Source organism: Chiloscyllium plagiosum, chromosome 6, assembly GCF_004010195.1.
Source record: "Chiloscyllium plagiosum isolate BGI_BamShark_2017 chromosome 6, ASM401019v2, whole genome shotgun sequence".
Classification (NCBI taxonomy): Eukaryota; Metazoa; Chordata; class Chondrichthyes; order Orectolobiformes; family Hemiscylliidae; genus Chiloscyllium; species Chiloscyllium plagiosum.
Genome location: NC_057715.1, coordinates 62,908,714 through 62,936,436, shown reverse-complemented (window position 1 = coordinate 62,936,436; position 27,723 = coordinate 62,908,714). Strand labels below are relative to the sequence as shown.

Below are 27,723 nucleotides of genomic sequence, written 5' to 3'. Positions count from 1 at the left end.
AGTCAAATTAAGGTAGGAGTTTCATAGTGAATAGTAGGGCCTAAAAGAGTCTAGTGAAACAGAGGGACTTTGGAGTTCATGTGCATTGTTCTCTGAAGGTGGAGAGACAGTTAGATAGGGCAGTGAACAAGGCTTTTGGCACACTGGCCTTCATCACTCAGGGCATTGAGTATAGAAGTTGGGTAATTATGTTGCAGTTATACAGGATGTTGGTGAGGCCACAGTTGGAGTATTGTGTTCAGTTTTGGTTACCTTGCTATAGGAAGGATGTTATTAAACTAGAAAAAGTGCAGAAGAAATTTACAAGTTGCTAGGACTCAATGGTCTGAGTTATAGGGAGAGGTTGGATAAGATAGGATTTCTAACTTTAGAATGTAGGAGACTGAGAGTGATATCTTAAAAGTGTACAAGATCATGAAAGGCACTGGTGAATGCACTTAGTCTTTTCCCCAGGATGAGAATGCATCAGTTTAAGGTTAGATGGGAAAGAATAAAAGGAACGTGAGGGGCAACTTTTTTACACAGACAGGGTGGTGTGCATATGGAATAAGCTGCCATTGGAAGTGATTGAGGCGGGTACATGAACAACATTAAAAAGACGTTGGGACAAATAGATGGATAGGAAAGGTTTAGAAGGATATGGGCCAAGTGCAGGAAATTGGGGTTAGCGTGGATTGACATTTTGGTCGGCATAGACCAGTTTGGGCTGAAGGGCCTGTCTCTGTGCAGTAGGACTCTTGAGACTCTGTGACCTGATTCATTTACATATGTCCACAGTTTGAAAAAAGCTTTAAATCCTTGCATCTATCTTGTACTTGTTTCCTTGTCTAGAGCATTGTGGCTGCCATTGCTGCCTCAGAGCACTCAATCCAAAAATTTAGGCTTATGATCATGGCTTGAAAAGCCAACATATTATTTCAAGGTTCTGATAATGACAGTTCAGACCATGGTTTATATCGCTAATTGAAGTCAGCTGTCAGTTTCAAGAATATTTTACGTTTTGTGTTGATCAAACATCCTGAAATGTTTTGTCTTAAAATAATGTTTAAAATCATGCTGTTTTCCATCAGGATTGTTGTAAAAAAACTTTTGAACGTGGAATTGTGAATTTTCATTTCACCACTATTGTTGAATTGATTGAAAAAAGTATTTATTGAAAATGGTTGTGTTGTTTTATGAGCAACTTAGACTATCTGATTCAACCATATCTTTCTGCTCTCTATAAATTGTGACTACTGTGTACCAATGGATTTAACACTGAGTCAGAACAGAGTGCTTGGGCAACATGTCATGGCATCAGGGCAATTGATTTTTAAAATTTTCTTTGGTTTCCTGTTAAAGATGTTTTTATTCCTTGCATATGTCAGGTCATCTGTTGTAACGTGGCTATGGAGGCTGATTTCTCATTTCCTCAGCTTCCAATATATGGTCAAAGACTTCTGTTGGGAGGCGCTGGTCTCCAAATTGGCCTTTGGCCTTTTTCCTTTGCCTGTGTTCTTGTTTTGAAAGAAATAATGCCAGTCCTTGAGATTGCTCCTCAGAATTTTATTTGTTCTGCACTTTATTCCAGTTTGGAATGGACATGCCCCGTTTCTTTGTTTCAGAGACCTTAATCTTTATCTGAGCCTAATTCGTAGGTGGTTTCAAGTTTAAGTTGCAAGCACCTGACCACCAAAGGGAATTTATCAATCAGATATACATAGTACATTCCCAATCCATTTGAGCTGGCTCTGATCGATTGCTTGAGTTGCGCATATCTCTGCCCTTTGTACCTCTGTTCTGAGCACTTTGTTCTTTTATTTGTTCTCAATATGTCTTGTGTGAAAGCAGTTGAGCTGCATAATGCAGGTTGTACATGTCTCGCAGCCGTATAGAAGAGTACGTTTTGGCATAGCTTTGTACACAGCAGGTGTTAGCTCATTTTCTGCACAATCTGTTGCTAGAGCATGCAGTTGCTGACCTGCTCTCTCAAATCTGTTTACCACTCTGTGTCGGTGTTTCTGAAGATTGTGCTCCTCAGGTGGATCAAGTTTTCAACATTTTTTTCAGGTTGTAGTCGGTGGATCATTACTCAGAATTTGGTAGTTGGTAAAGTATCTCTGACTTCCTTAATTGATGGGTATGACATCCATCTGCCACTTTTGGAAAAACAGTTCATGATCATTTGAAGGAGATGCAGTGTATGACACGGGATCAGAGTTGTAGGTTAACAGCAATATCCTTGTCTAAATCCTGGAATTCTTTTCCTAAGAGCACTGTCGATGTACCTACACCACAGCAGTTCATCTATCACCATCTGATGGGCAATTAGGAATGGGCAATAAATACAAGCCACCACATCTTGTGAATGAAAAAGTGTTTTTAAAAAAGAAATGACTGGAACTTGGTTGAAAATTTCATTTTCTCAGTTTAGAGGGGTTGCCAACTGTTCTGAATTGAATAGATATTCTCTCAACGTTTCTATTTAATATCTCGGAAAGCATGCCAGCATAGAATTCTGAAATAAAATCAGAGCTGTGACAGAACCCTGTTTCACAGTATTTCTGACAAAGGGATTGGTGGATTTAGAGCTGGAAATGTGTTGCTGGAAAAGCGCAGCAGGTCAGGCAGGATCCAGGGAACAGGAGAATCGACGTTTCGGGCATAAGCCCTTCTTCAGGAATCAGGAATTGGTGGATTTACCCAGTCAGTGACTCTGGCTGCAATTCCATTGTAAAAGTGCTGTATCAGATTTGCATCTTGATCACAGTATTCCAGTTCGGCTAAAACTTTCCGCAGGCCTCTGTTTACTGTATCAAAGACCTTTGTCAGGTCAACAAAGGCACAATAGAGTCCCATCTGTTGTGTGTGGCATTTGCGTCAGGATAAAGCTCATGTCGCACGTGCTTTTGCCTTTATTGAACCCATTTGATCTTTCTGGTAGTATACATTTTCCTATATGGTTTTGGTTTTTTTTCTGTGTACATTTTGTTCTGACTTTGGAAACCATGTAACTTTTTTTTGTGTGTGTGCATGTGTGTGTGTGTGTAGAGCGGTGTGACTGTTATAAAATGGAAATACTGATTTGGAACATAGAACAGTACAGCCCAGAACAGGCCCTTCAGCCCACGGTGTTGTGCTGACCATTGATCCTCATGTAAGGTAAACCTAATGTACAAACCCTCAAATTTCTGTGACCATATGCATGTCCAGCAGTCTCTTAAATATCCCCAATGATCTCGCTTCCACAACTGCTGCTGGCAACGCATTCCATGCTCTCACAACTCTCTGCGTAAAGAACCCGCCTCTGACATCCCCTCATCCTTTCCGCCATACAGCTTAAAACTATGATCCCTCATGTTAACAATTTCTGCCCTGGGATAGTCTTTGGCTATCAACTCTATCTATGTCTCTCATTATCTTGTACACCTCAATTAGGTCCCCTCTCTTCCTTCTTTTTTCCAGTGAAAAAAGTCCGAGCTCAGTCAACCTCTCTTCGTAAGATAAGCCCTCCATTCCAGGCAGCATCTTGGTAAACCTCCTCTGAACCCTGTCCAAAGCATCTACATATTTCCTATAATAGGGCGACCAGAACTGGACACAGTATTCCAAGTGCAGTCTGACCAAAGTTTTATATAGCTGTAACAAGATCTCACGGCTCTTAAACTCAATCTCCCTGTTAATGAAAGTCAAACACCATATGCTTTCTTGACAACCCTGTCCACCTGGGTGGCAATTTTAAGGGATCTATGTACCTGCACACCAAGATCCCGCTGTTCCTCCACACTGCCATGAATCCTGCCTTTAATCCTGTACTCAACTTTCAAGTTCGACCTTCCAAAATGCATCACTTCACATTTATTCAGGTTGAACTCCATCTGCTACCTCTCAGCCCATCTCTGCATCCTGTCAATGTCACGCTGCAGCCTACAACAGTCCTCTATACTGTCAACGACACCTCCAACCTTAGATATATTCTCAGTTATGGTACATGTTCAGTTAAAAACCAGGAATGATGCATTTGTTTTGAAATAATAGCTCAATATAGATTATATATTAGGCCAGGTGGTCCCAGCTAGAAACCAAATCATCTAATTCAAATAGAAACATTTTATGCATTTTCCTTGAAGCTCTTCGAGAGTTTGAAACCTAGTCACTTTTTATTCATGCTTGTCGGTATATTTTTGACAAGTATTTCAGCCACCAATCAAAGCTCTGTAGATCAGAGGTACTCCTTGGATTGCCAGCAATAAACTGCTACTTTAATGCTAATATTCAGCTATTTTATTTTTGATTCTGGTTGTATTGCAATTCAATGGATCTGATTATTTTTAGGTTTTCCAAGCAGATAGGTAAGCAAAGCATTTACAACAAGTATTATGATGTTCCAGTTGTTCACTTGTGGTTTAATTTCACAAGCTTTTATTTTGAACGACATTATGAAAAGTATCGTTTGTTCTTAATTCCAACTGTTGTAGGTGTGCTTAACAAATTGTTAGAGGACCTCAGCAGAACAGATAATTATCAACTATCTTATGCTGATATGGAGCGAAACTTTTATACAGTGAACACAGCATAGGAACAGGTCCTTTGGCCTACCATGTTTGCAAACCACGATCCCATCTGTTCTCACGTGGTCTGTAACCCTTTATTCCTTGCCTAGTCTAAGCTTGCCCTGCCAAATTTCAGAATTCTGTGTTATACAGATTTCAGCATACGTATTACAATCACAGTTATAATCCCCACATTTCACTGTGCTATTTCAACATTCATTATATCTGCTTTCCATAGTCTTTGTGTGCATCGTCTGTTCTTACCCAAGACCTTTGCTGGCTATTAACCTTGACAGTCTAGATGTCTTTTTGTTATTAGATTAGATTCCCTACAGTATGGAAACAGGCCCTTCGGCCCAACAAGTCCACACCGACCCTCTGAAGACCCAAATCCATTCCCCTATCCTATATTTACCCCTTACTAACACTTAACACTATGGGCAATTTAGCGTGGCCAGTTCACCTAACCTGCACATCTTTGGATTGTGGGAGGAAACTGGAGCACCCAGAGGAAACCCACGCAGACGTGGGAAGAATGTGCAAACTCCACACAGTCACCCGAGATGGACTCGAACCCGGGTCCCTGGCGCTGTGAGGCAGCAATGTTAACCACTGAGCCACCTGACATTACTTCCAATGTGCTTTGTTGGCTCGGTTATTACAGAATTTTACTAATTTTCACCTCTTCAGCTGTCCCTTTATTGGCCCTTGGCCTAGCTTAATGTAGCCAATACAGTGGTGTTGTCCTTTTCCTTTACACCCAGCCATGAATCGATAGTGGCCAGGCATTCAGCTTAGGGTTGTAATGACAACGAATCAAACCATCTGTACTGTTTGGTTCTTCAATCGATGTCCTTGTCCTAACACCCTATTGCTCCTAACTTGTGAATGCCCACCGCCATTTTCTAAGTGACAACCTGGCATGAAATCTCAGATATATATAAAATTAAAAAAAGTTATGCAACAACTAGGACTTGGGAGATGAGTTGAATTCATGGGTTTACCTGCATACTCAATCCCCAGTTCCCCATTGTTCAACCACAAGCTGGTTTACTATGGGTGTTCTGTGTCACCTGCAAAGGCTGAGGTCTGTTGCTGGAGTGTTTAATATATTCATTACACTCACTGTGCCATGCCTTGGATTAGGGTGAGGCATTTGATCAATAGTGGGATAACACAAAAATATGCTTAGGTATTGCGTCAAGTTGACCATCATGGTTTCCACAGCTTATCTTTATATTTCAACCAGTTCTCCCTTCCTCAATCTAGCTGGAACCTCTGGGTGTAATCACGATGAATGGTTATAGTTCAGCAATGTTCAACTGTTGCCATATCAAAACTCCTGTTGCCTCGTTTATGCAGTAGGTGTTGGCTGTTTTGCTGCCCACATCATCATCATTAAGTCCACACAGAATGTAGGAGCAGAAGTCAGCTGTTCAGCCCATTGCATCTGCTCTGCCATTGACTGAGATAATGGCTGATCTGAAAATCTTCACTCCACTTTCCTTCATTTTTCCTTTTCAATTATTGTCATTTACTATAAAACCAAAGGTGTGCAGGGTAGGTGAATTGGCAATGCTAAATTGCCCAGCATGTTCAGGGATGTGTAAGTCAGGTGCATTAGTCAGGGGTAAATATACAATAATAGGGTTGGGGAATGGGTCTGAGTGGGTTACTCTTTCGCCTTTTACTCTCTCCTTTTTTTTTTAGCTGTTTCTACCTTATCTTCGTCTATGCTTGCTGCAGCCACTGACTCGTAGTTTCTTCTTATTAACTAATCTGAACAGGTGCAAAAGTCCTCCTCTTTATTTTTCATCTGATCCATCCATCAACCGTTTTGTTCTCTGGGGGTTCAACTGACCTTTGAGCCTTCTCAATCATTTCTGACTGCTGTTCTGTTGTAAATTGGTAATGAAACCCTCTGAATCCCACCTGAACAAAATAGCTTCTCCCTGTTGCATTAATCTGATTTCACCTGACTGTGATATGAATCATATATTTCCCCTGCCTGCGTGGCATTTTCCCAACCATAGGCTTTTAACCTCACCTCAGCAGCCTCTAACATGAGTATTTATTCATAGAGTCAGAGATGCACAGCGTGGAAACAGACCCTTCAGTCCAACTCGTCCATGCTGACCAGACATCCGAATCCAATCTAGTCCCACCTCCCAGCACCAGGCCCATATCCCTTCAAACCCTTCCTATTCATATACCCATCTAACTGCCTCTTAAATGTTGCAATTGTACCAGTCTCCACCACTTCCTCTGGTAGCTCATTCCATACACATACCACCCTCTGCGTGAAAAGGTTGCCCCGTAGGTGTCTCTTATATTTTCCCCCTCTCACCCTAAACCTATGCCCTCCAGTTCTGGACTCCCCGACCCCAGGGAAAAGACTTTGCCTATTTACCCGATCCATGCCCCTCATAATTTTGTAAACCTCTATAAGGTCACCCCTCAGCCTCTGACATTCCAGGAAAAACAGCCCCAGCCTGTTCATTCTCTCCTTATAGCTCAACTCCTCCAACCCTGGCAGCATCCTTGTAAATCTTTTCTGAACCCTTTCATGTTTCACAACATCTTTACGATAGGAAAGAGACCAGAATTGCGTGCAATATTTCCAACAGTGGCCTAACCAATGTCTTGTACTGCCGCAACATGACCTCCCAACTCCTGTACTCAATACTCTGACCAATAAAGGAAAGCATACCAAACACTGCCTTCACTATCCTATCTACCTGCAACTCACTTTCGAGGAGCTATGAACCTGCACTCCAAGGTCTCTTTGTTCAGCAACACTCCCTAGGACCTTACCATTAAGTAGTTAAGTCCTGCGAAGATTTGTTTTCCCAAAATGTGACACCTCGCATTTATCTGAATTAAACTCCATCTGCCACATCTCAGCCCATTGGCCCATCTGGTCCAGATTCTGTTGTAATCTGAGGTAACCCTGTTCGCTGTCCACTACACCTCCAATTTTGGTGTCATCTGCAAACTTACTAACTGTACCTCTTATGCTTGCATCCAAATCATTTATGTAAATGACAAAAAGTAGAGGACCCAGCACCGATTCTTGTGGAACTCCATGGGTCACAGGCCTCCAGTCTGAAAAACAATCCACCACCACCACCCTCTGTCTTCTACCTTTGAGCCAGTTCTGTATCCAGATGTCTAGTTCTCCCTTTATTCCATGAGATCTAACCTTGCTAATCAGTCTCCCATGGGGAACCTTGTCTAACGCCTTACTGAAGTCCATATAGATCACATCTACAGCTTTGCCCTCATCAATCCTCTTTGTTACTTCTTCAAAGAATTCAATCAAGTTTGTGAAACATGATTTTCCACACACAAAGCCATGTTAACTATCCCTAACTAGTCCTTGCCTTTCCAAATACATGTACATCATGTCCCTCAGGATTACCTCCAACAACTTGCCCACCACCGACGTCAGGCTCACTGTCTATAGTCCCTGGCTTGTCCTGACCACCCTTCTTAAATAGTGGCACCACATAACCAAACTCCAGTCTTCTGGCACCTCACCTGTGACTATCGATGATGCAAATATGTCAGCAAGAGGCCCAGCAATCACTTCTCTAGCTTCCCACAGAGTTCTCGGGTACACCTGATCAGGTCCTGGAGATTTATCCACTTCCTCTGTAATATGGGCATTTTTAAAGATGTCAACATCTGTTTCCCTACATTCTGTATCTTCCATATCCTTTTCCACGGTAAATACTGGTGCAAAATACTCATTTAGTATCTCCCCAGTTTTCTGCAGCTCCACACAAAGGCCGCCTTGCTGATCTTTGAGGGGCCCTATTCTCCCTAGTTACCCTTTTGTCCTTAATGTATTTGTAAAAACTCTTTGGATTCTCCTTAATTCTATTAGCCAAAGCTATCTCATGTCCCCTTTTTGCCCTCCTGATTTTGCTCTTAAGTATACTTCCTGTATATTCTTCTAAGGGTTCACTCGATCTATCCTGTCTATACCTGACATGTGCTTCCTTCTTTTTCTTAACCAAACCCTCAATTTCTTTCGTCACCCAGCAGTCCCTATACCTACCAGCCTTTCCTTTCACCATAACAGGAATATGCTTTCTCTGGATTCTTGTTATCTCATTTCTGAAGGCTTCCCATTTTCCAGCCGTCCCTTTACCTGCGAACATCTGCCCCCAGACAGCTTTCGAAAGTTCTTGCCTCACACTGCCAAAATTTTCCTTTCTCCAATTTAGAACTTCAACTTTTAGATCTGGTCTATCCTTTTCCATCATAATTCTATTAGATTTAAAATAATGGTCGCTGGCCCCAAAGTGCTCCCCCACTGACACCTCAGTCACCTGCCCTGCCTTATTTCCCAAGAGTAGGTCAAGTTCTGCATCTTTTCTAGTAGGTACGTGTACTTACGGAATCAGAAAATTGTCTTGTACACATTTAACAAATTCCTCTCCATCTAAATCCTTAACACTATGGCAGTCCCAGTCTATGTTTGGAAAGTTAAAATCCCCTACCATAACCATCCTATTATTCATACAGATAGCTGAGATCTCCTTACTAGTTTGTTTCTCAATTTCCCTCTGACTATTAGCGGGTCTATAATACAATCCCAATGAGGTGATCATCCCTTTCTTATTTCTCAGTTCCACCCAAAAAACTTCCCTGGATATATTTCCGGGAATATCCTCCCTCAGCACAGCTGAAATGCTTTCCCTTATCAAAAACGCCCTCAACCCCCTTCCTCTCTTGTCTCCCTTTCTATCTTTCCTGTAGCATTTGTATCCTGGAACATTTAAGCTGCCAGTCCTGCCCATCCCTGAGCCATGTTTCTGTAATTGCTATGATATCCCATTCCCATGTTCCTAACCATGCCCTAACTTCCCTGTTAGGCCCCTTGCATTGAAATAAGTGCAGTTTAATTTATTAGTCCTATCTTGTCCTTGCCTGCCCTGACTGTTTGTTTGACTCGCTTCTGTTCTCAACTGTACCAGTCTCAGATTGATCTCTTTCCTCACTATCTCCCTGGGTCCCACCCCCCCAACTTACTAGTTTAAATCCTTCCGAGCAGCTCTAGCAAATTTCCCTGCCAGTATATTAGTCCCTTTCCAATTTAGGTGCAATCTGTCCTTGTACAGGTCACTTCTACCCCAAAAGAGATTCCAGTGATCCAAAAATGTGAATCCTTCCCCCATACACCAGCTCCTCAGCCATGCATTCTTCTGCTCTCTCCTTCTATTCCTGCCCCCACTAGCTCGTGGCACCGGGAGTAATCCGGATATTACTACTCTCGAGGACCTCCTTTTTAAATTTCTGTCTAGCTCTCTGTAATCTCCCTTCAGAATCTCAACCTTTTCCCTTCCTATGTCGTTGGTTCCATATTCACCAGCCTATACTGTTCTATCTTCCTGATCAGTGCAGCTCCTGCCTCACTCTTCCACTACTAGACCTTGAGGGGTCTTACCTATTTGCATGGCACTTTGGTTTTCTCACTTAACCCTTCCCTGCTCTGCCAGCATGATTTTGCCCTTTCATGTCAAGCTAGTCATACTGAGTGCTCCCTCAAATTATTTGCATTTCATCTACATCTGTCTGGTATAATTCTTTTGTTCTAACTATAGGTGCTAAATTAAAAGATGCTTACCCAATTGCAGTGCCCTCCTGGGGGTGTGATGCATGATCCCGCTGACTGTGTAGGGGTACTTGACAAAGTGATAGAGGAACTCGGGAGAACAGTTTATTTCATACTCGTGAAAAAAAAAATGTATCTGTGGTCAAAGCTTGTTCTTCGAGGAGAAAGTGAGGACTGCAGATGCTGGAGATCAGAGCTGAAAATGTGTTGCTGGAAAGGCGCAGCAGGTCAGGCAGCATCCAAGGAACAGGAGAATCGACGTTTCGGGTATAAGCCTGAAGAAGGGCTTATGCCCTAAACGTCGATTCTCCTGTTCCTTGGATGCTGCCTGACCTGCTGCGCCTTTCCAGCAACACATTTTCAGCTCAAAGCTTATTCTACTGAATTACAGAACTCTTTCAAGCTTTATGCAGATTACAACGTGTTTATTGTTATGACATGGGGTAAACCCTCCGGCTTAATTTAAGATCAGTGACACAGAAAAGATTTATCCCATGCTGTAATCTTAAATTTTTAAGTGGCCAAGAACTATTTTAAGTAAACATTAGCAACTTCATTTCATAAATTATAATAGAATAATGAACTAACAATTATTTGCAATTCCTTCCTCTAACCTATCTTTTACCTTCCCTTCTATAATACTAGTCTGATAAAACTCCCAATAAGATTTACAGAAAAATCCAAATTTTAAAACCTGCCAGCGGTTGAATCTTCTCTTTATCTTCATCGGTAGATTGGCTCTCAGATCAGTGTCTGTTTTTCTCAATGCAAACTCCTTCTCTCGATAGATACTTCTCAGGGAGTTCTGATTCGCAATCTACATCTTGGTCTGGTGGCAGTTCTCCTCCCAACTGTTCAATTTTCCCCAGTCTTGTACCCCAAGGCATCAGACTGTCATTGGCTTTTAAGATTGTCAATGTACTCAATTCAAACTTGATTGGAATTTGGTATTTTTTTGGGCTATAATTTAAACTGATTGGCCTAATTCAAATCTATTTTGTTGTTTGCAGGCAACTAGCTACCCCAGTAGCTAGAGCGCATGTTACATTGTGTCTTATTGAGAATGCTTGGTACTGTCACTGCTAGCTTTTACTCTCTTAAAGGTATAGTACACCCACATCTTCATAACATTATTAAATTCACAATTACTATTCCCACATGTCAACATCCATGTTTTCTGTTTTTCCCACAATTTGTATTTGCATTGTCTGTTTCTACCCAAAGGTTTTGCTTGGTACTAACCCTGACAGTCTGGAAGTCTTTCTTTGTTAGTTCCCAAGTACTTTGGATTGCTTATTGCTAAACCCTTAATACGTTCACCTGATTATTGGAAGGGGTTAATGAATAACGTAACCAATAAGTTGAAATGTTACTTAGATTACTGAGTGTAGAAACAGGCCCTTTGGCCCAACAAGTCCACACCTACCCGCCGAAGTGCACTCAACCAGACCCATTTGTCTACATTTACCCCTGCACCTAACACTACAGGCAATTTAGCATGGCCCGCACCTAACCCGCACCTTTTTGGACTGTGGGAGGAAACCAGAGCACCTGGAGGAAACCCACGCAGACACGGGGAGAATGTGTGAACTCCACCCAGACAGTCCCCTGAGGCGGGAATTGAACCTGGGTCTCTGGCGCTGTGAGGCAGCAGTGCTAACCACTGTGCCACCGTGCATGCAATATTTTTGAAGCATTGAAAAGGAAACAACATGAATGTGTATAACACCTTGAAGATAAAGTATCCTAAGTTAATTCACAGAAATATTGTAAAACTTATTTACATATAGTATGATTGGCATAGCTGACCAAAAGCTTGGTCGTAAATGTGGATTTGTAAGACTATACAAAGGGAAGGAATAGAGCTTTGGAGACTTAGAGATGGAATTCTAGAATTTAGGGCATAGGCAGCTGACGGCACAGTCACCAACAGTGGAAAATTTACAATGGACGAATGCTTGAAGCTATAATTAAACGGATGCAAATATTTTGTAGTATTGAGAAAATTGGGTGATTAGAGAAACCTAGGATGAAAATTATCAACATTTGAGGCATAGCTTGATCAGAGGCTGATGTAATTCAGCAAGCACAGCAGTGATAGGGAACAGGATATGATGCAAGGAAGTACATGGATGGCCTTAAGTTTACAGAAACTAAATTGTGCAAGGCTAGTCAGATGTGCGTTAGAACGAGCAAGTCTAGAGTAGCAACGTCATGAATGAGGGTTTATCCACCAGATGGCTGAAGCAATGGCAAAGTCAGGTAATGCAAGGTGAAAGAATTAGGTGGTGGTAATGATGCTGTGAATAAGTGGTTCGGGAGTCATTTTAATCAGTGATGCCAAAGTTACAAACTGCTGACAATTGATAGGAAGAGGGATAGAGTCAGTGCTCGGGTACAGATTTTGGAGCAGTGACTGAAATCAATCGTGCCATTCTCCCCAGTAATTAATTGGAGGAAATTTGTGTTCCTCCTTTACTGGATGTCAGATAAGCTATCAAATAATTCAGCAATAGAGGAGTCATCGAGAGAAATGGAAGTCAGGTAAAGTTTAGTGTCAGCAGCATAGATTTTAAAACTCTGTGCTGAATTTAAATTATTGATTTTTGTACCTAGTCAAGCAATGTAATGCACTTTCTTTTACACATGCCTTTTTGTATGTATTTGGCAGTTAAATGACTTAATTTATTTTAGTAGTTTTTAGTAACTTCAAAATATTAGTGCTTTCATCAATAAATAATTTTGAATATTGCTGAAAATACTCTAATTTTGTCCAAACTTTTCATCTTGCATTCATCTGGACATTTTCACAAGACTATAAATTCGTGGAGAAAACCAACATCTACTTGGTATAAGAGGAGAATGCAGATTAATTAGCAAGTGGTAGAGGCATAGCCATGAGGAATGCATCTGTTACTGCTGATTTGATAGTTAATAGGCAGAGATTAACTTTTAAAGCAGGCATTAAGAGATCTTGTGGTGTAATATTTGCATTGCTATCTATGTTCAGGTCTCACCTGTTCCAGACGTACTTCATAATACTCATGAGCAGGTTCATGAAAAATATTTTTAACCTAAGCATTTAATTATGGTTGGTCAGTGCACAGCCTTGAGAAATGAACAAGTAAAAGGTGGTCACCTATTTTGTTAAACTGAAGCAGGCACTGTGCATGTACATGTTCTTTGTGTCTGCAAAGAACATGACTTTGTTCAATTTGCATTTACTGGAAGCTGCATATATTAATACAAGATGAAGTGTTTTGACAAAATGTCTTTTTTGATCAATACTTGAACTCTATTACCAAATAATTATTCATAAATAATGTGTGCATAACATGTGACTTAATGGAATTAATGCAATTTTTTTTTAGATTCCAAAGACATGGACAAGATATTAGAAGCCATGCTGTTGTCCCAACATCCAGCTTCAGTAAAACATAGCTTTGTGAGACGTATTTTAGAGGCAGCGAAGCAACCTCTCGACAGTAAACAGTGTTGGGCTATGTTTGAGTTATCTACAAATCTTATTCTGTTGGGTGATACAAAATTCAAAAAGGATGTGGGCAAAGAAGTTCTAGAGGCCTATGCTCTGAACCACATTTCAGAGTTCGAGATTTATTTTGATGCGAAGCTTATCTTGAAACTGATGCAAGATGGTTATGGAACATTGAACAGAAGGAGTGTTGGTATTATTGAGTACATTCAACTCGGATTGAAGTATGTTCAAGACAATTCTTCTGCTGATGAAGTATTTCATGTCCTCCAAATTGAACTTCTCCGAATAGTGTGTGAGAAACCTGGATCAAAGCTATGTGCCAGCATTAGTAAACTTATTGTTGAATATCCCCAATGTATTCCCACTGGGAAGTTTCAAGTGGTATTCTGCCAGCAACTTGTTAGAAGCATAGGACAGTTTCAGAATGGATCAGAAGAGGAAGATGAAATAGTGGAATTCTTGGATCAAGTAAATAAAGTAAGCAGCTTGTTACAGAGAATCTGGCAAACTCAAACTGCAGCCATTATTCCATCCTTGCGGGAACTGTTTACTGTTATTTCATCAACAGGTAAGGAAAAATGCTTTGTATCTGAAATGATTATTAGATGTTTATTTTTTTACCTTCAAACCTTTTGTGAACCAAGCTATCTTCAGGATGTTGGGAATCATCCAAAAGTTAAAATGTTTCTTAAATTTGTAGGTTTTTATCTACTTTCTTTCTGCTCTGTTTTGTGGGAGAACTTGGATGTTTGTATGCTATGATATGCCAAAAAAACTGAGACTTGTTCAGGCAGTGTTGTATGATGAATTATTGCTATTGATTACTTTACCTGAGATTGGTTCAAATCTACATGTAGAAGCTCTTCATACGTTTGCAAGGGCATTTCAGTGTGCTAATGAACATTTGAGTTACTCTCTGCTCTTGCATTTAACATTAATACCTTAGATCATGAGTGCGCATTTTTGTTCTGAAGCAGCTTCATTGAAATTATTATTTTGGCCTCTTGTTACCATTTTGCTCTTTTTCAGTACATTTTTACCATATTTATGAATGTGCACTGCTGAAGGGAGTAGATGTGGTGGGTATACATGCATGCAAAATGCTGGGGGAAAGAGGGGTAGTCCTAAATGCAGGCTTCACTTTTTTGTTAAAAAGAATAAAAACCATTTGCACCATATTTTGATAGTCTTCAGTAGTGAGTACATTTTACACTCGTTTGAAGTGTTTATTAAATCAAAGGTTTTTGATTGGATGTTTATGAGCAAAATAACTTATTTTCCGTCATTCAATTTTATGTTGGCAGCCTAGTTTAGAGAACATTTAACTTGTGATTAAACAAAATATGCTGTTATCAGTCATGTGAAAGATCCATGCCTGATTTTTCCCTCTGACACAGTTGTCAAGATCCACCTCTGCCAATTCTTCTCTTTTGTCTAGATGAGTGGGACGACGCTGAACTAGTTCTTGTAAACAAAGAATCTCCTGCAGTTGCACTTTCTTTCATCATCACCTCAGTTCTCTGAAGGATTTATTCTTGGGCTGGCTTCTATTTTGAAGATGAAGCAATTACCTATGACTATTACCTTGTCCATAACTATTACCTTGTTACTGATTCTACCCTGGAAATTTTCACAGTCTAGTATTGAACTAAACTCTGAACTAAATTTGTAACTTCATTGTCTCTGACTGTCCACTTCTCCCTCTCTAAGTTAACCTATCTATGCCCCAGATTATGTGCTATTGAAACCCTCATAATGTTGATCTGAAATTTTTAAAAACATTCCTCACACAATGGATTATTGCTGGTAATGCCAGACTTTATTGCTATTCTCTTTTCCTATGAGAAATTACTGGTGAGCTGTCATGAGCTGCAACAATCCATGTGGTGCACATACTTGAGTGTTGTTCAGGAGGTGGTTCCAGGATTTTGACCCAGTGACAGCACTGTCCCACTGACATCCCATTTATTCAAATGGCTCTAGTCCACCAGTGTCTCCAATTTATGATTGTTGTCCTGTTCAAATCTCTGGCATTTCTCCTCCCTGCCTTTGTACTATCCTGATTGTCCAGATCTAGGTTATGTCTAATTTAGCTATGTCTTCCTACAGCTTTTGTTTATTCCTGTGCCTTAGCTGCCCCCGCCCTAGGTTCTGGACATTTCTTCCAAAACTGTCTGTTTTCTTAACTCAAATGTTCTCCTTAAAAGTGGTCTCTTGACCAAGCTGGATGTCTTAATGTTTTCTTTGTCATGTGTGAAGTTTTGTTTGATTATGCTCCTGTTATGAACTTTGGGATGATTCATTACATTAAATGCACTACATAAATGCAAGCTGTTTGATAATATTTGCTTTTTTATGAAGTTGTATCTGTAAGAGATCTAGTTTAGATTATACAACTAAATATCCTTCCCAAATAAAGTATCTAAATATACCGGGAAATGTTTGATGCTATGGTTGGCCAGTATCATGTTTCCAAACTGCCATCACTCCTTTCAATGCATGAATATTTCACCTATGACAATCATAAGTCCGTTTGGTTATGTTTCCTTGAGGAATAACTTTTGCCAGGCTACTGAAAGCCTTGTTTTTTTGTTTCATTGCTGTATGGGCTGTTTCTACTTGACCCCCAAAACAGGCAGGTATAACATCAATTTAAATCTTGTGAAGTACTAGCATCTTGGAAATGCATCACCACGTCAGTATTGTAGGGAGCATTGCTTTGTATTAGAACCTCAGCCATGACTTTGGTTAGACACAAAAAAGTCAGGTGCTCCCGATGTGGTCGTCTTTACATTGGTGAGATCAAATGTAAACTTGGGGAATACTTTGGGGAGCATCTCAGCCGGGCTTGTAGAGGCCAACTGGACCTCCCAGTCACCATCCATTTTAATTCCCCTTCCCACTCCCTTTCCGACATGACCCATCCATTGTCACAACGAACCAAACCGCGAATTGAAGGAACAAAATTTCATCTTCCATCTCGGCAGCCTTATAGTCTGGAGGATTCAACATTGAGTTCTCCAATTTCAAACAACTTCCCTTCCTGTCCCCTGACTCCCTTCCAAGCCCCCCCCCCCCTTCTCCCTTCCACTCCCTCCTGCCACCAACTAGATTCATTCCTCCCATTGACCAAGCAGGTCATACCCTCTACCTGTCTTCATCTATCACCATTTCACCACCCTACCCCTGCCACCCCATTAATCTGCAGCTCCCTTTACACCCACCCCAAGTCCTGAAGAAGGGTTACACCCAAAATGTTGACTTCACCACCACCTGATGCTGCCTGGCCTGCTGTGTTCTTCTAGCTTCCTGCTTGTCTACCATGATATGGGCCTTAACCACAACTCTCTTGCATTAAAAAAAAACACCAGAAATTTAGCTAACTTAACAATTTATATTTTTAGTATTATGACTTTGTGGGAATGAAGCATGGATTCTAGTTTGCTTTCATTTTGATTTTATGATCAACTTGAGAAAGTGCACTGATAGTCTAGCCCCGCTACTCTCGTCATCATCACAAAAGTAAAAGATTAATCCAAGTTCTCACTTCATCTGTGTCGTGGATTCAGAAAGCAGAGAGGTTTATATACTTAACACTTCATGAGATGAGTGTCACTGGCTGTGCACTCCTCATTGCCTTGAGAAGATGGTTGTGGTGAGCTGCCTTCTTGAATCTCTGCAGTCCTTGTGTTGTTGGTAGACCTACAATGCCTTTAGGAAGGGAATTCAAGAAATTTCACCCAGCAACACTGAAGGAATGAGGATATGTTTCCAAGCCAGGATGGTGGGTGGCTTGGAGGGGAACTTGGAGGTGGTGGTGGTGTTATCGTGTATCTGCTGCCCTTGTCCTTATAGATGGAAGTGGTTGTGGGTTAGGAAGGTGCTGTCCAAGGATCTTTTGGTGCCTTTCTGCAGTGTGTCCAGTAGATAATATATACTGCTGCTACTGTATGTCGATGGTGGAAGGGTTGGATATTTGTGGATGTGGTGCCAATCAAACAGGCTGCTTTACCTTAGACAATGTTGAGCTTCGAGTGTTGATGGAGCTATACTCAACCAAGCAACTGGGCAGTGTTCCATTACACATCTGAATTATGCCTCATCATGGTGGACAGGCTTTGGGGAGTCTAGGAAGAGTTACTTACCACAGTATTCCTAGCCTCTGACCTGCTCTTGTAGCCATTATTTAATTGGTGAGTTCAGTTAATTTTCTGGTCAACCGTAATCCCCACGATGGAGATAGTGGGGGAGTTCAGTGATGGTAACACCATTAAATGTCAAGAGTCAGTGGTTAGGTTGTCTCTTATATGAGATGATGCGAATGTCACTTGTCACTTATCGTCCAGACCTTGTTCCATCTGACCATGAACAGCTTCACTATTTGAGGAGTCTTGGATGGTGCTGAACATTGTCCAGTCATCAGTGAACTTCAAATTAAAGTCATTAAAGCAGCTGAAGGTGGTTGAGCCGAGGACATTTTGGATTAGATTAGATTGCTTACAGTATGGAAACAGGCCCTTCGGCCCAACAAGTCCACACCAACCCGCCGAAGCGCAACCCACCCAGATCCATTCCCCTACATTTACCCCTTCACCTAACACTATGGGCAATTTAGCATGGCCAATTCACCTAACCTGCACATTTTTGGATTGTGGGAGGAAACCCACGCAGACACTGGGAGAACGTGCAAACTCCATACAGAGAGTCGCCTGAGGCGGGAATTGAACCCAGGTCTCTGGCACTGTGAGGCAGCAATGCTAACCACTGTGCCACCGTGCCGCTCACTAAAGAAGGCACATTTGTCCGTGAATATATCATGAGCAACTCCTGCAGAGATGTCCTGGAGCTGAGGTGATTGACCTCCAACAGCTTCCACTATCTTCCAATATGCCAGGTATGATCAATCTTGGGACAAAATGCCGACTATCCCACGTTTACAAATATCCACAGATGTTTGCAAATCTACCGTGGCCTTATTCTCTTGCTAAGTACCTGGAATCTCAACCTACATGTACTTGTAAAGGAAGAGTTCATCTTTACTCTTCATCTCAATTCATGTAATCTCATCAGGGATCATAAGGCAGTTTGATGTTTAAATTAGTTTGCAGTATCAGTGATGATTTTGTTGAAGTACCTGTTTGGTGTTTATGCTGCAGCAGGAGTTCTGTGTCCATGTCCTCCTATTGATAAGGAAACCAGTTCATATCTTCAACAGTCAAGATCCTAAATGACCTGTGACATTACTAGGGTGCAATTTGTTCCATTATAGTAACACAACGAAATGGGCATTTGATATGCCACTGGACTTAGCATCGAGTTTGCTTTCACTGACGTAGTCAGATCATTCTTTCAGCCACTTGGACAGCACTTAGCTGAGTTTTTAAAAAACATCTTTTTGATACCAGGTTGGCTGGTTCTGACTTGACATCCTTTAAAGGAATTGGATGGTTTCTCATTCTTCTGGAGCAGTACATTGGAAGTGTAATGACTGGATATGTAATTTTCCTGTGTTTTTGATTATGGAATGAAATGGGGAAAGCATGGTTTTAAGAAATAAGGATTATGCAAAGGGTTTACTGGACTTTTTAAAAGTGAGTTGCCAGACACTCATTGTGACACCTCTTTAGATTGCTGTTTGTCCAGTCAATGGGAAAAGTCACTGAAGATGAATTGGAATCGGAGAGTGTGTATGAAAGAGATTTGGCCAACAACAAGTAGCTGATTGGTCTGTTGAGTTAGAACCGGTTGTTGATGATGATGACCTTTTGCCTGCCAGCAACTGAGATTGGGTCTGAGGTAGCTGACCAGCTTGTAGATTTAAATGTTTGATCAGATGCCATTGGAACACAGAAGCAAAGAGTTGCCCTTTTCTCTGAAATGAAAAAAAAACAAACATGAGGAATGCTAGTTTATTTTCCCTTTAGTTACTGTGACCTGTGCTTTTAAACCAATAAGTCAGATACTTTATAAGTGTGGACCAGTTACCCTGTGCCTCCTGCAAGCGAGTGAAAGTACATAGGAAAGGAAGATCGATGAGCAGCAAGTCCAGAAATGCCAAAAGAATAATCTAAGTGAACCTGTGGACAGGGGCCATTGAACTGTCTTCCTAGTCTTTGCTTCTTCCCTTAACACTCATAAATTTTTTTGTTTTGTTTCTGAGAATATCTGTATGTATGTGTAGGGGGAGTTTTGTAAGGGGGTTAGAGTTTTAATGAGTAGTGTTATATGTCACCAATTCATATAGCTAAAATTTCTCTATGCATAATAAATGGTCATTCTCATTAACTACGGAAAACTGGTCTGTGCTTTCTGTCAACTTGGGTTTAAAAGGCAAGTAAATAGTGGAATTTTGAGTACTTCTATAACATCATTATCTGTTGTGAAGACTGTGGAAATAGTGTGACTTTATTTCTAGCATGCTTGCCGAGGTGAAATATAATAGAGACACCAATCAATCAATCAATCAATCAATCAATCTTGACTTGTACAAAAACCATTGCATCTCTATTGTTTCTAAGTTGCATATTTATTATTTTTGTAGAAATTTCCATATTTATCAAGTGTTATTAGGTAAGTATGTTCTGAAGATTTCTATAATAATTTGAGAACTTGACTGATAAAATGCAGCAAAGATAAATTTTAGTTTTACATTTCTATGAAAGTCTGACTGTCTCTTAAGGTCATAAAATCATTTTGAACATAGAGTGTAAGCACCTTTGCAGGGCGTCATGCAGTTTTCAGTTGAATGACCAGCAAGCCAGAGATGATGATGCAGGTTTTCAAGGTTTCTGTAAGAGATGTTAACTGAAGAAAGTAGAATCAAATGAATGCGCAGAAGTTTGCTGAAATGAAATTCATTACATCTAAGCAAGAAAGTTTTAGTTTGGAGATCTGGGAAATCTTTCAGTTAGATCTGAGTGTCTGTAAAATTATTGCTGGGATAAAATGGATGTGTCAATTTGAGATATAATGAGATTCTATTTGTTTTTATGTAGCATAATAAGACTTGTTTTGCCTATATTCAATAAATGCTGTGCTCTTTGATTGAAGTACATTAGTATCCTCTTGTAAAGAGGTTCATGGTAAACAAAATTAAAAATAAAACTAATGATCTATCAAGGCACATTTCTCCTGGGATCTATCTTATTAAAATAATGCCATCCTTAGGATCATAACAAATACCGCATTCCTGGGAACATTGCAGATGCTGTGCCACTTTCCTTTGTGTTACTCATATGAGCCAGAGATAATTTAGTGAATTCTTCTGTAAATTAGTCTGGAGTCATGAAATGCCAAGTATGGCTAATTAGTAGGATAGTTGCAGATTTTTTTTTCTATAGTCCCTAATGTGTTCAAAATCTCAGCTGGGTGAAAATAAACTGAGCAGATGCTTATGTAATGGAGAACTTGAAGTGCTGCATTTCTGCATTCTTCACCCTATTGCTAAATAACTTGAAGCCAATATTAGCTAATAATTTCTTGTTAGGTTTTGTAAGTCTGTGTAAAGAAGTTTCTTATACTGTATTAACATACTCCAAAATGTTAGTCTGTTCTAATGACATCTAAAAATGCAGTTCACTTGAACTAGATCTGGTTTACAGGTAATGTCACTTGGATATGTATATCCTGCATTTCATTAATTGGAGAGAGATTGTTTTCTTTTATTGGAAAATTAGAACTACTGTAGTGATATGGTACGGGTTTGCTGAGTTTAAGTGCTTTGAAGAAATAGGACCAATTGATGAATCGTGAGCAGTTTAATGTACACAAAGTTTTAGGATACTTATTTCTGACTGTATATGTCCTTTTGTCGTGTGGGTGAAGAAGTTAGATGGATGTTTGTTTTGTTGTGATTTACAGATAATGCAAAGTGAAGATGTGAGAATATTAAGTTAAAAATCACACAACACCAGGTTATAGTCCAACAGGTTTATTTGGAAGCACTAGCTTTTGGAGCACTGCTCCTTCATCAGGTGGTTGTGGAGTATAAGAATTCTTAAGATATTAGTTACAAAAATTCTATTTAGTTAGAAATAACTTTGCATTACCTGCAACAGCACAGCAGGAAATTGACTAAGGAACAAAGTAGGCCAAATACAATGGCATTGGTTTAATGATTTGAATGTTTTACAGTGCTCTGTCCTGAAACAAATTGGGAGCCTACTTAAGATATGCTGTTATGATGAGTTATAATTTCAGATCCAGAAAGAAAACATGTTGAATTTTCAGGAAACGCTGCTTTAATATGATTATGCTAAAAGCTTGACTCCGAATACTTTTTCAAAGAACTTTATTTTAGTTGATGTTTACTAATCTTTTGCAGAAGGATCTGAGGGACCATCAAATGCACTGGCCACAGTCATCCAGTATGTTCCGTTGGAACTCATGGATGGGGTCATTCGAAACTTGACCAATGACGACTCCATTACAGATAAAGAGCTGATGACTGCTTTAACCAAGTAAGGTTTCTCTGGATTGTTGAGATCATTTTAAAACTAAGACATAATTATGTTGCAGGATCATGTGTCGGATCTTTACTAACGTGATACAGCATTGTGCTCAAACCTTTGGGCCCTGAATTTTCCATTGCTGCACGGTGACTTTGTGATTTCATAGAAAAGACACTAAACAAAGAACAAGCCCTTTCCTTTATTGTTTGCTCACAAGTTAGAGGCACGCTATCCCAGGGAGGCTTGAAGTATAACGCTCACTTCTTGGCCAGGATGTTGTATGGAAATTAAGCGGGGTCGAATAAGAAATATTGTGGAAATTAAGAATCTGGGGGAGTAAAACGATGGGAAGTCAATTACCATGCAGATTTTGAATGTCTTGGTTTATTCATTATTGGGTTAAATTATTGGTTCATCATTTCAGCAGGAAAGTAGAAATTGCAGTGAGAAGCTAAATTCACTGAAGATGTTTCAGTATATGAAAAAGGCTACCATTGTGCAGCCATGTCTATCTGTTTTCTACCAGACATAATGTGTTAACAGAATAGATATCAGAATTAAAAAAAAAACTGCAAAAGCTGGAATCCAAAGTAGACAGGCAGGAGGCAGGAAGAACACAGCAAGCCTGGCAGCATCAGGAAGTGGAGAAGTCAATATTTTGGGTGGGGATGGGTGTAGGGGGAGCTGCAGATAAAGGGGTTGGCGTGGGCAGGGTGGTGAAGTGGGGATAGGTGAAGACAAGTAGAGGGTATCACCTGGTTGGTCAATGGGAGGAATGAGTCAGGTTGGTTACAGAGAGGAGTGGATGGGAGGGGACAGGAAGGGAGTCAGGGGACAAGAGGAAGGGAAGTTATTTGAAATTGGAGAACTCGATGTTGAGTCTTCCAGGCTGTAGGCTGCCCAAGCAGAAGATGAGGTGATGTTCCTCCAATTTTCGGTTTCACTTGTTGTGGCGGTGGAGGAGGCCAAGGATGGTCATGTCGGAAAAGAACAGGAAGGGTAATTAAAATGGGCAATGGCTGGGAGGTCCGGCCAGCCCCTGCAGGCCTGGCAGAGATGTTTGGTGAACCATTCCCTAGATTTGCGTTTCATCTCCCCAATGTAGAGAAGACCACTTTGGGAGCACCAGATACAGTAAACTAGGTTGGGCGAGAGGCAGGTGAGCCTCCACCTGTCATCACCTATCCCCACTTCACCACCCTCCCCCTTCCACCCCCTTTATCTGCAGCTCCCCCGACACCCACCCCTGTCCTGAAGAAGGATAACACCTGAAATGTTGACTTCTCCACTTCCTGATGCTGCCGGGCTTGCTGTATTCTTCCAGCCTCCTGCCTGTCTACAACAAAATAGATATCAGCATCATTTATCAACCCAAACCTGGATGTTGTATGGGTCTCGCTGCCATTTCTGTATTGTGCTTCAGGTGATAAATTGAGTTGTATTGAACACTCTGCCATCACTAGCAATGTCCTCACATCTAACATGATGTGCAGTGGTGTGACTTGATGAGTCACCAGCAGATTCCAGTACACAGTATGATTGCTTATTTAGATATACAAAGGAAGAACCAGCCTTGGGTAATTCCACAACATAGAATGATCTGCTCAACAGTGGTCATTGGCTTCAGTTCCTTGTTTAATAAGTGTGGTGCTAGAAAAGCACAGCCGGTCACGCAGCATTCAAGGAGCAGGAGAGTTGATGATTCTAGCATAAACACTTCATCGGGAATGTGGGGGAGGCCCAAGAGGGCTGAGAGATAAGTGCGTGTACCAGGTATTGTTCTCATCCGTGAAAGGCTCCTCATTTGCTGACTTTGATTTATTTCGTTCCTTATCCTTTTGAGATTATATCTGTTCATTTTCAGTTCTGTTATTTACTGCTTGCATTTTTCTTTACAAAAATATACTTCTAACTGAAACTGTTTCACCCTTTTGTTTTCCCTTTGTGCTCCTTCACCCATCGCTACCAGCCAGGTATCAAGCTTACGATTGTTAAGCTACTTCACTCTGCCATATGTACATATTGACCCTGTAGTGCGGCTGTTGGCTTAACTGTCAAGCCATCGCATTTCCTCTATCCCATACTCACCATCCTCTGTATGCCCTTGTGGTGCAGTAAACCAAATATGTTAAGTATAGAGCTAGTATTAATGGGACAATAACCAAAACATTGGAGTTGATCCTAATCTTTTGGTTGAGTTGTACATCCAATTCCCAATTGCATACGTCCTCCCTGCTTGACATTATCAAGTGCCCTAGCTTGTTCCTGCTGTGTGTTATATGTTCTGTACAGTTGCTGGGCTGTAACTTGAATAACTGGAAAATATTTGGCAACAGTGGAATTATTGTAACCGAGGACTAGCTCAGATACTGTCCAGTTTTCCTTATTGCCTTGCTTGGTTTATACGTTAGGCATTTCTCTCCTATAGGAGAAAGTGAGGTCTCCTATAGCTTTCCAACAGTTCTGTCTTTCCACCTGAGCTAGTACCCATAGATATGCGCATTCTGCATGGCTGGTTAAATGACAAAATTAATTGTTCCCATTATTCGTGTTGTTCTTGCTTCTTGGGATGAGGTAATGCAATATCTCCCTAAGCCTGCATGCGCAATGTGGGTTGGCTCCACTGCATTCTATATAGCTTCTATCAAACAACTGACTGCTGCATTAAACCCGCTCTTTGCTTCTTCTCATATATTGGATGTAACACACTTCTGAAGGTATTTCTGCACCGCATTCATGTAATATCTATCACATTACCTTCTGTCTCTGCATATTACGATCCCTTATACGTTAATTCCCCCTAATTACCTGAATATTCTCCACACTGAATAATCTCTTAGTAGGCATTGACCCTGGTATAATAATGACAATGTATTTAACACATGTAACATTCCATGCTGTTTGGGACATTACAGGTTAAACAAATGCGTGTTTGTTATTCACAAGCATCTCTCCCTCATGAACTTGTCTCAGTTTCCTATGTCTGTTCGACATCATTCTTCACTGCATCATCTGAGAACTTGTTGTACATATTAATCAAGCTATTTATGTATGATTCTTTGGACAGTTGTCAAGCACCAAATTACCTATCTCAGGTCTTGTCTGTGTCAAGCTGTTTGTCCTGGATCCCTTGCCTATTTACCACAGTTTTCTTAAATTGAGAACTTAAAATTGGACTGAAGGGTCTGTTTCCGTGCTGTACATCACTATGACTCTATAAAATATGGATCTTTTGATCCTCTATTACCAAATGAATTGAATTCACGACTGAGATCCCTGTGTTCAATGCTATGGCGACATCATTAACTTGATTGTGTTTCCTTCAACTGTTTACCTCGAGGGGGTACCCAATTGGCTGTCTTCCACTGTTGCACCAAACCACCAATGTTGTTCCATGCCATACTTTGTCCCATCTGTTTGGACTTGTTAAATTGAATAAATGAATGTATTTTAATTCTATCCTTTTGTTTTAATCAATTTCTCAAATGGCTGAGTGCGTGCCTTGCTGATTTAAAAATGTTATCTCATTTTACTGGCCACACCAAAATTTGCAACATACTTCCATTCTTTGAGCCAACTCGTTTTGAACTGATTTGCTACAGTGTTAGTTACTTCAGATTCATTTGTATTCTTACATGGTTCTCCAACATAAAGCCATTCTTGACTCTTGTGACCTTATCGAAAGATAGCCATTCTTCCTCTCTCCAGCTATGGCCCTTCTGTTTTGGGTGGTGGCCTGACTCTAGTAACAAAATGGAGATTGACAGCCAAGCCAAATCAACATTGCTACTTATTTTCAAAACAGTAAAATTAAAACCTTCAAAAACTCTGAAGTTTACCCCAACGGTTCCTAATCAGATGTTTAAAGTTACCAATTGCAGACTTTGTGAATGATCAATTGCAGATGTCAATCTGTAGCTTATACAAAAGATCTGGCAATTAACTAACAAGACAATAGCTTTGGTAGAGCAAAATTAAACAAAGTAATCTAATTGATTTATGTTATAAACTGAAAAGTCTTTGTCTTCTTTGTGAGGCTGAATATAGACAGACAAACACAATACAGCCATAAATAAAAGAAAAGAACAGAACTGGCCAGATGGCTTAAGTGGTTTCCACTATGCATTGTTCCATAGGAATAAATGATAAGTTTTTGATTGACATCTTCAGAAAATCAGTCAGGGTCGCCTTTACAGTTGACTCAGATGTATGCAGTAATACCTCGTTTTCTATTCTGAGCCTCCAAGAGCTAGACATGGGAGGTGAGCAGGGAGTTTTCAAATCTTAATGCTGTAGCATCAACAGCCAGATTATTTTTCCACAGAAAACCCAGCCAAAATCTTGTTTAAATTCTAGCCTTCTCCATAAGATCCCAGTTACCATTCAACATCTGTCATCTGTTTGAGCAAGTAGTCTTTTCCAGACTTGCTGGAACCAAATCCCAGGCAGTGACTTTGTTAATAATCAACTTCTGTCTGTTTAAACTTAATGCTGTTGCCCAGTGACACAACATCTGCAGAACCTTCTGATCAGAACCAATGTGCAATTAACCTCCAGGCCTGGCCTCAAATAAACAAAACCTTGTTTGGTCTGTATTTTTTTTCAACACAAGCTGTTACCCAGAATACAAAAGTCATTTTATTTCACAGCTCCAAACCAAAATTGATAAAAGAATAAACTAAAAGTAATGAAAAATCAGCAAGAGTTCTAACACTTTACCACCTTTAAATAGAACTGAATTTGATAATTGTATGCATATTTCCAACAAGAGTTGATAAATACTAGTCTTATTTATACTTTTTGTTCACTTTGTATATAATCCCAAATTGATAGATTCAATTGAATTGCATCCTGATAAATTATTCAAAGTTGTCAAATATGTTTATTGTTTTGCTTCATGTTCTTATTACTATTCAATTGTATTTGAGTCTCAAAGAAGCTTACCTGTCTAAATCTTTTTCGTATTTTTACAGTATTCATAAAACAGAATTCAAATATTCCAATTTGATTGGAGGCACTAGCATCTTTAGCATGCTGATTCTTTACAACTTAGGTGTCATCTCAGTTTTTCAAAAGTAACTTGCCAAATGCCTTCAGATTATTTGCATCTCAAAGTTGTTCCAAGTTCACATGACAGTATTGGGAGGCCAGCAAACCTCCTGTTATTTTAAATCTCCTTTTTAAATTTTTTTCAATTGAAACTGCTTGTGTGTTGATGTCTGTGCCTTTGGATAGAATAGAATATCCTTTATTGTCACGTGTGTTCAAGTACAGTTGTAGAGGAGCACAGTGAAAAGTTTTACTGTTACTACTTATGGCGCCATCTTAGATACAAATACCTACACACACATTTTAGATACAAAAAGAGGAACAGAAAAGAAAACTGGTTGAATTACTTTACAGAAATAAGGCATAGTTAAAAGGATAATCATTATAGTCATATAAACAAATTACACTTAAACATTACATTGCAGTAGCTTCCACACATGGTCTGTATGCAGATGCCAGGCCCCAGACCAACAAATGTTCTCGCTCCAGTCCGCTTCGCACTGGCTCTCAGCTGTTCCATGCTAAATTTTTTTCCAGGGCTCGCTCCCCTGCGCCTGCTGCTGCTCCAGGGAA

General features: G+C 40.3%; 1 protein-coding gene across 2 annotated transcripts in view; it reads left to right on the top strand.

Moving 5' to 3' along the window:
- LOC122550628 (ubiquitin carboxyl-terminal hydrolase 35-like) overlaps positions 1-27,723 on the top strand; it is a 92,704-nt gene that overhangs the window by 4,861 nt on the left and 60,120 nt on the right. For both annotated transcript variants that reach the window (XM_043691674.1, XM_043691673.1), the window contains exons 2-3: positions 13,527-14,219; positions 21,975-22,110. In XM_043691674.1, the coding sequence (XP_043547609.1) occupies positions 13,538-14,219; positions 21,975-22,110 (818 nt within the window). In that variant the 5' untranslated portion in view covers positions 13,527-13,537. The remainder of the gene's footprint in view (positions 1-13,526; positions 14,220-21,974; positions 22,111-27,723) is intronic.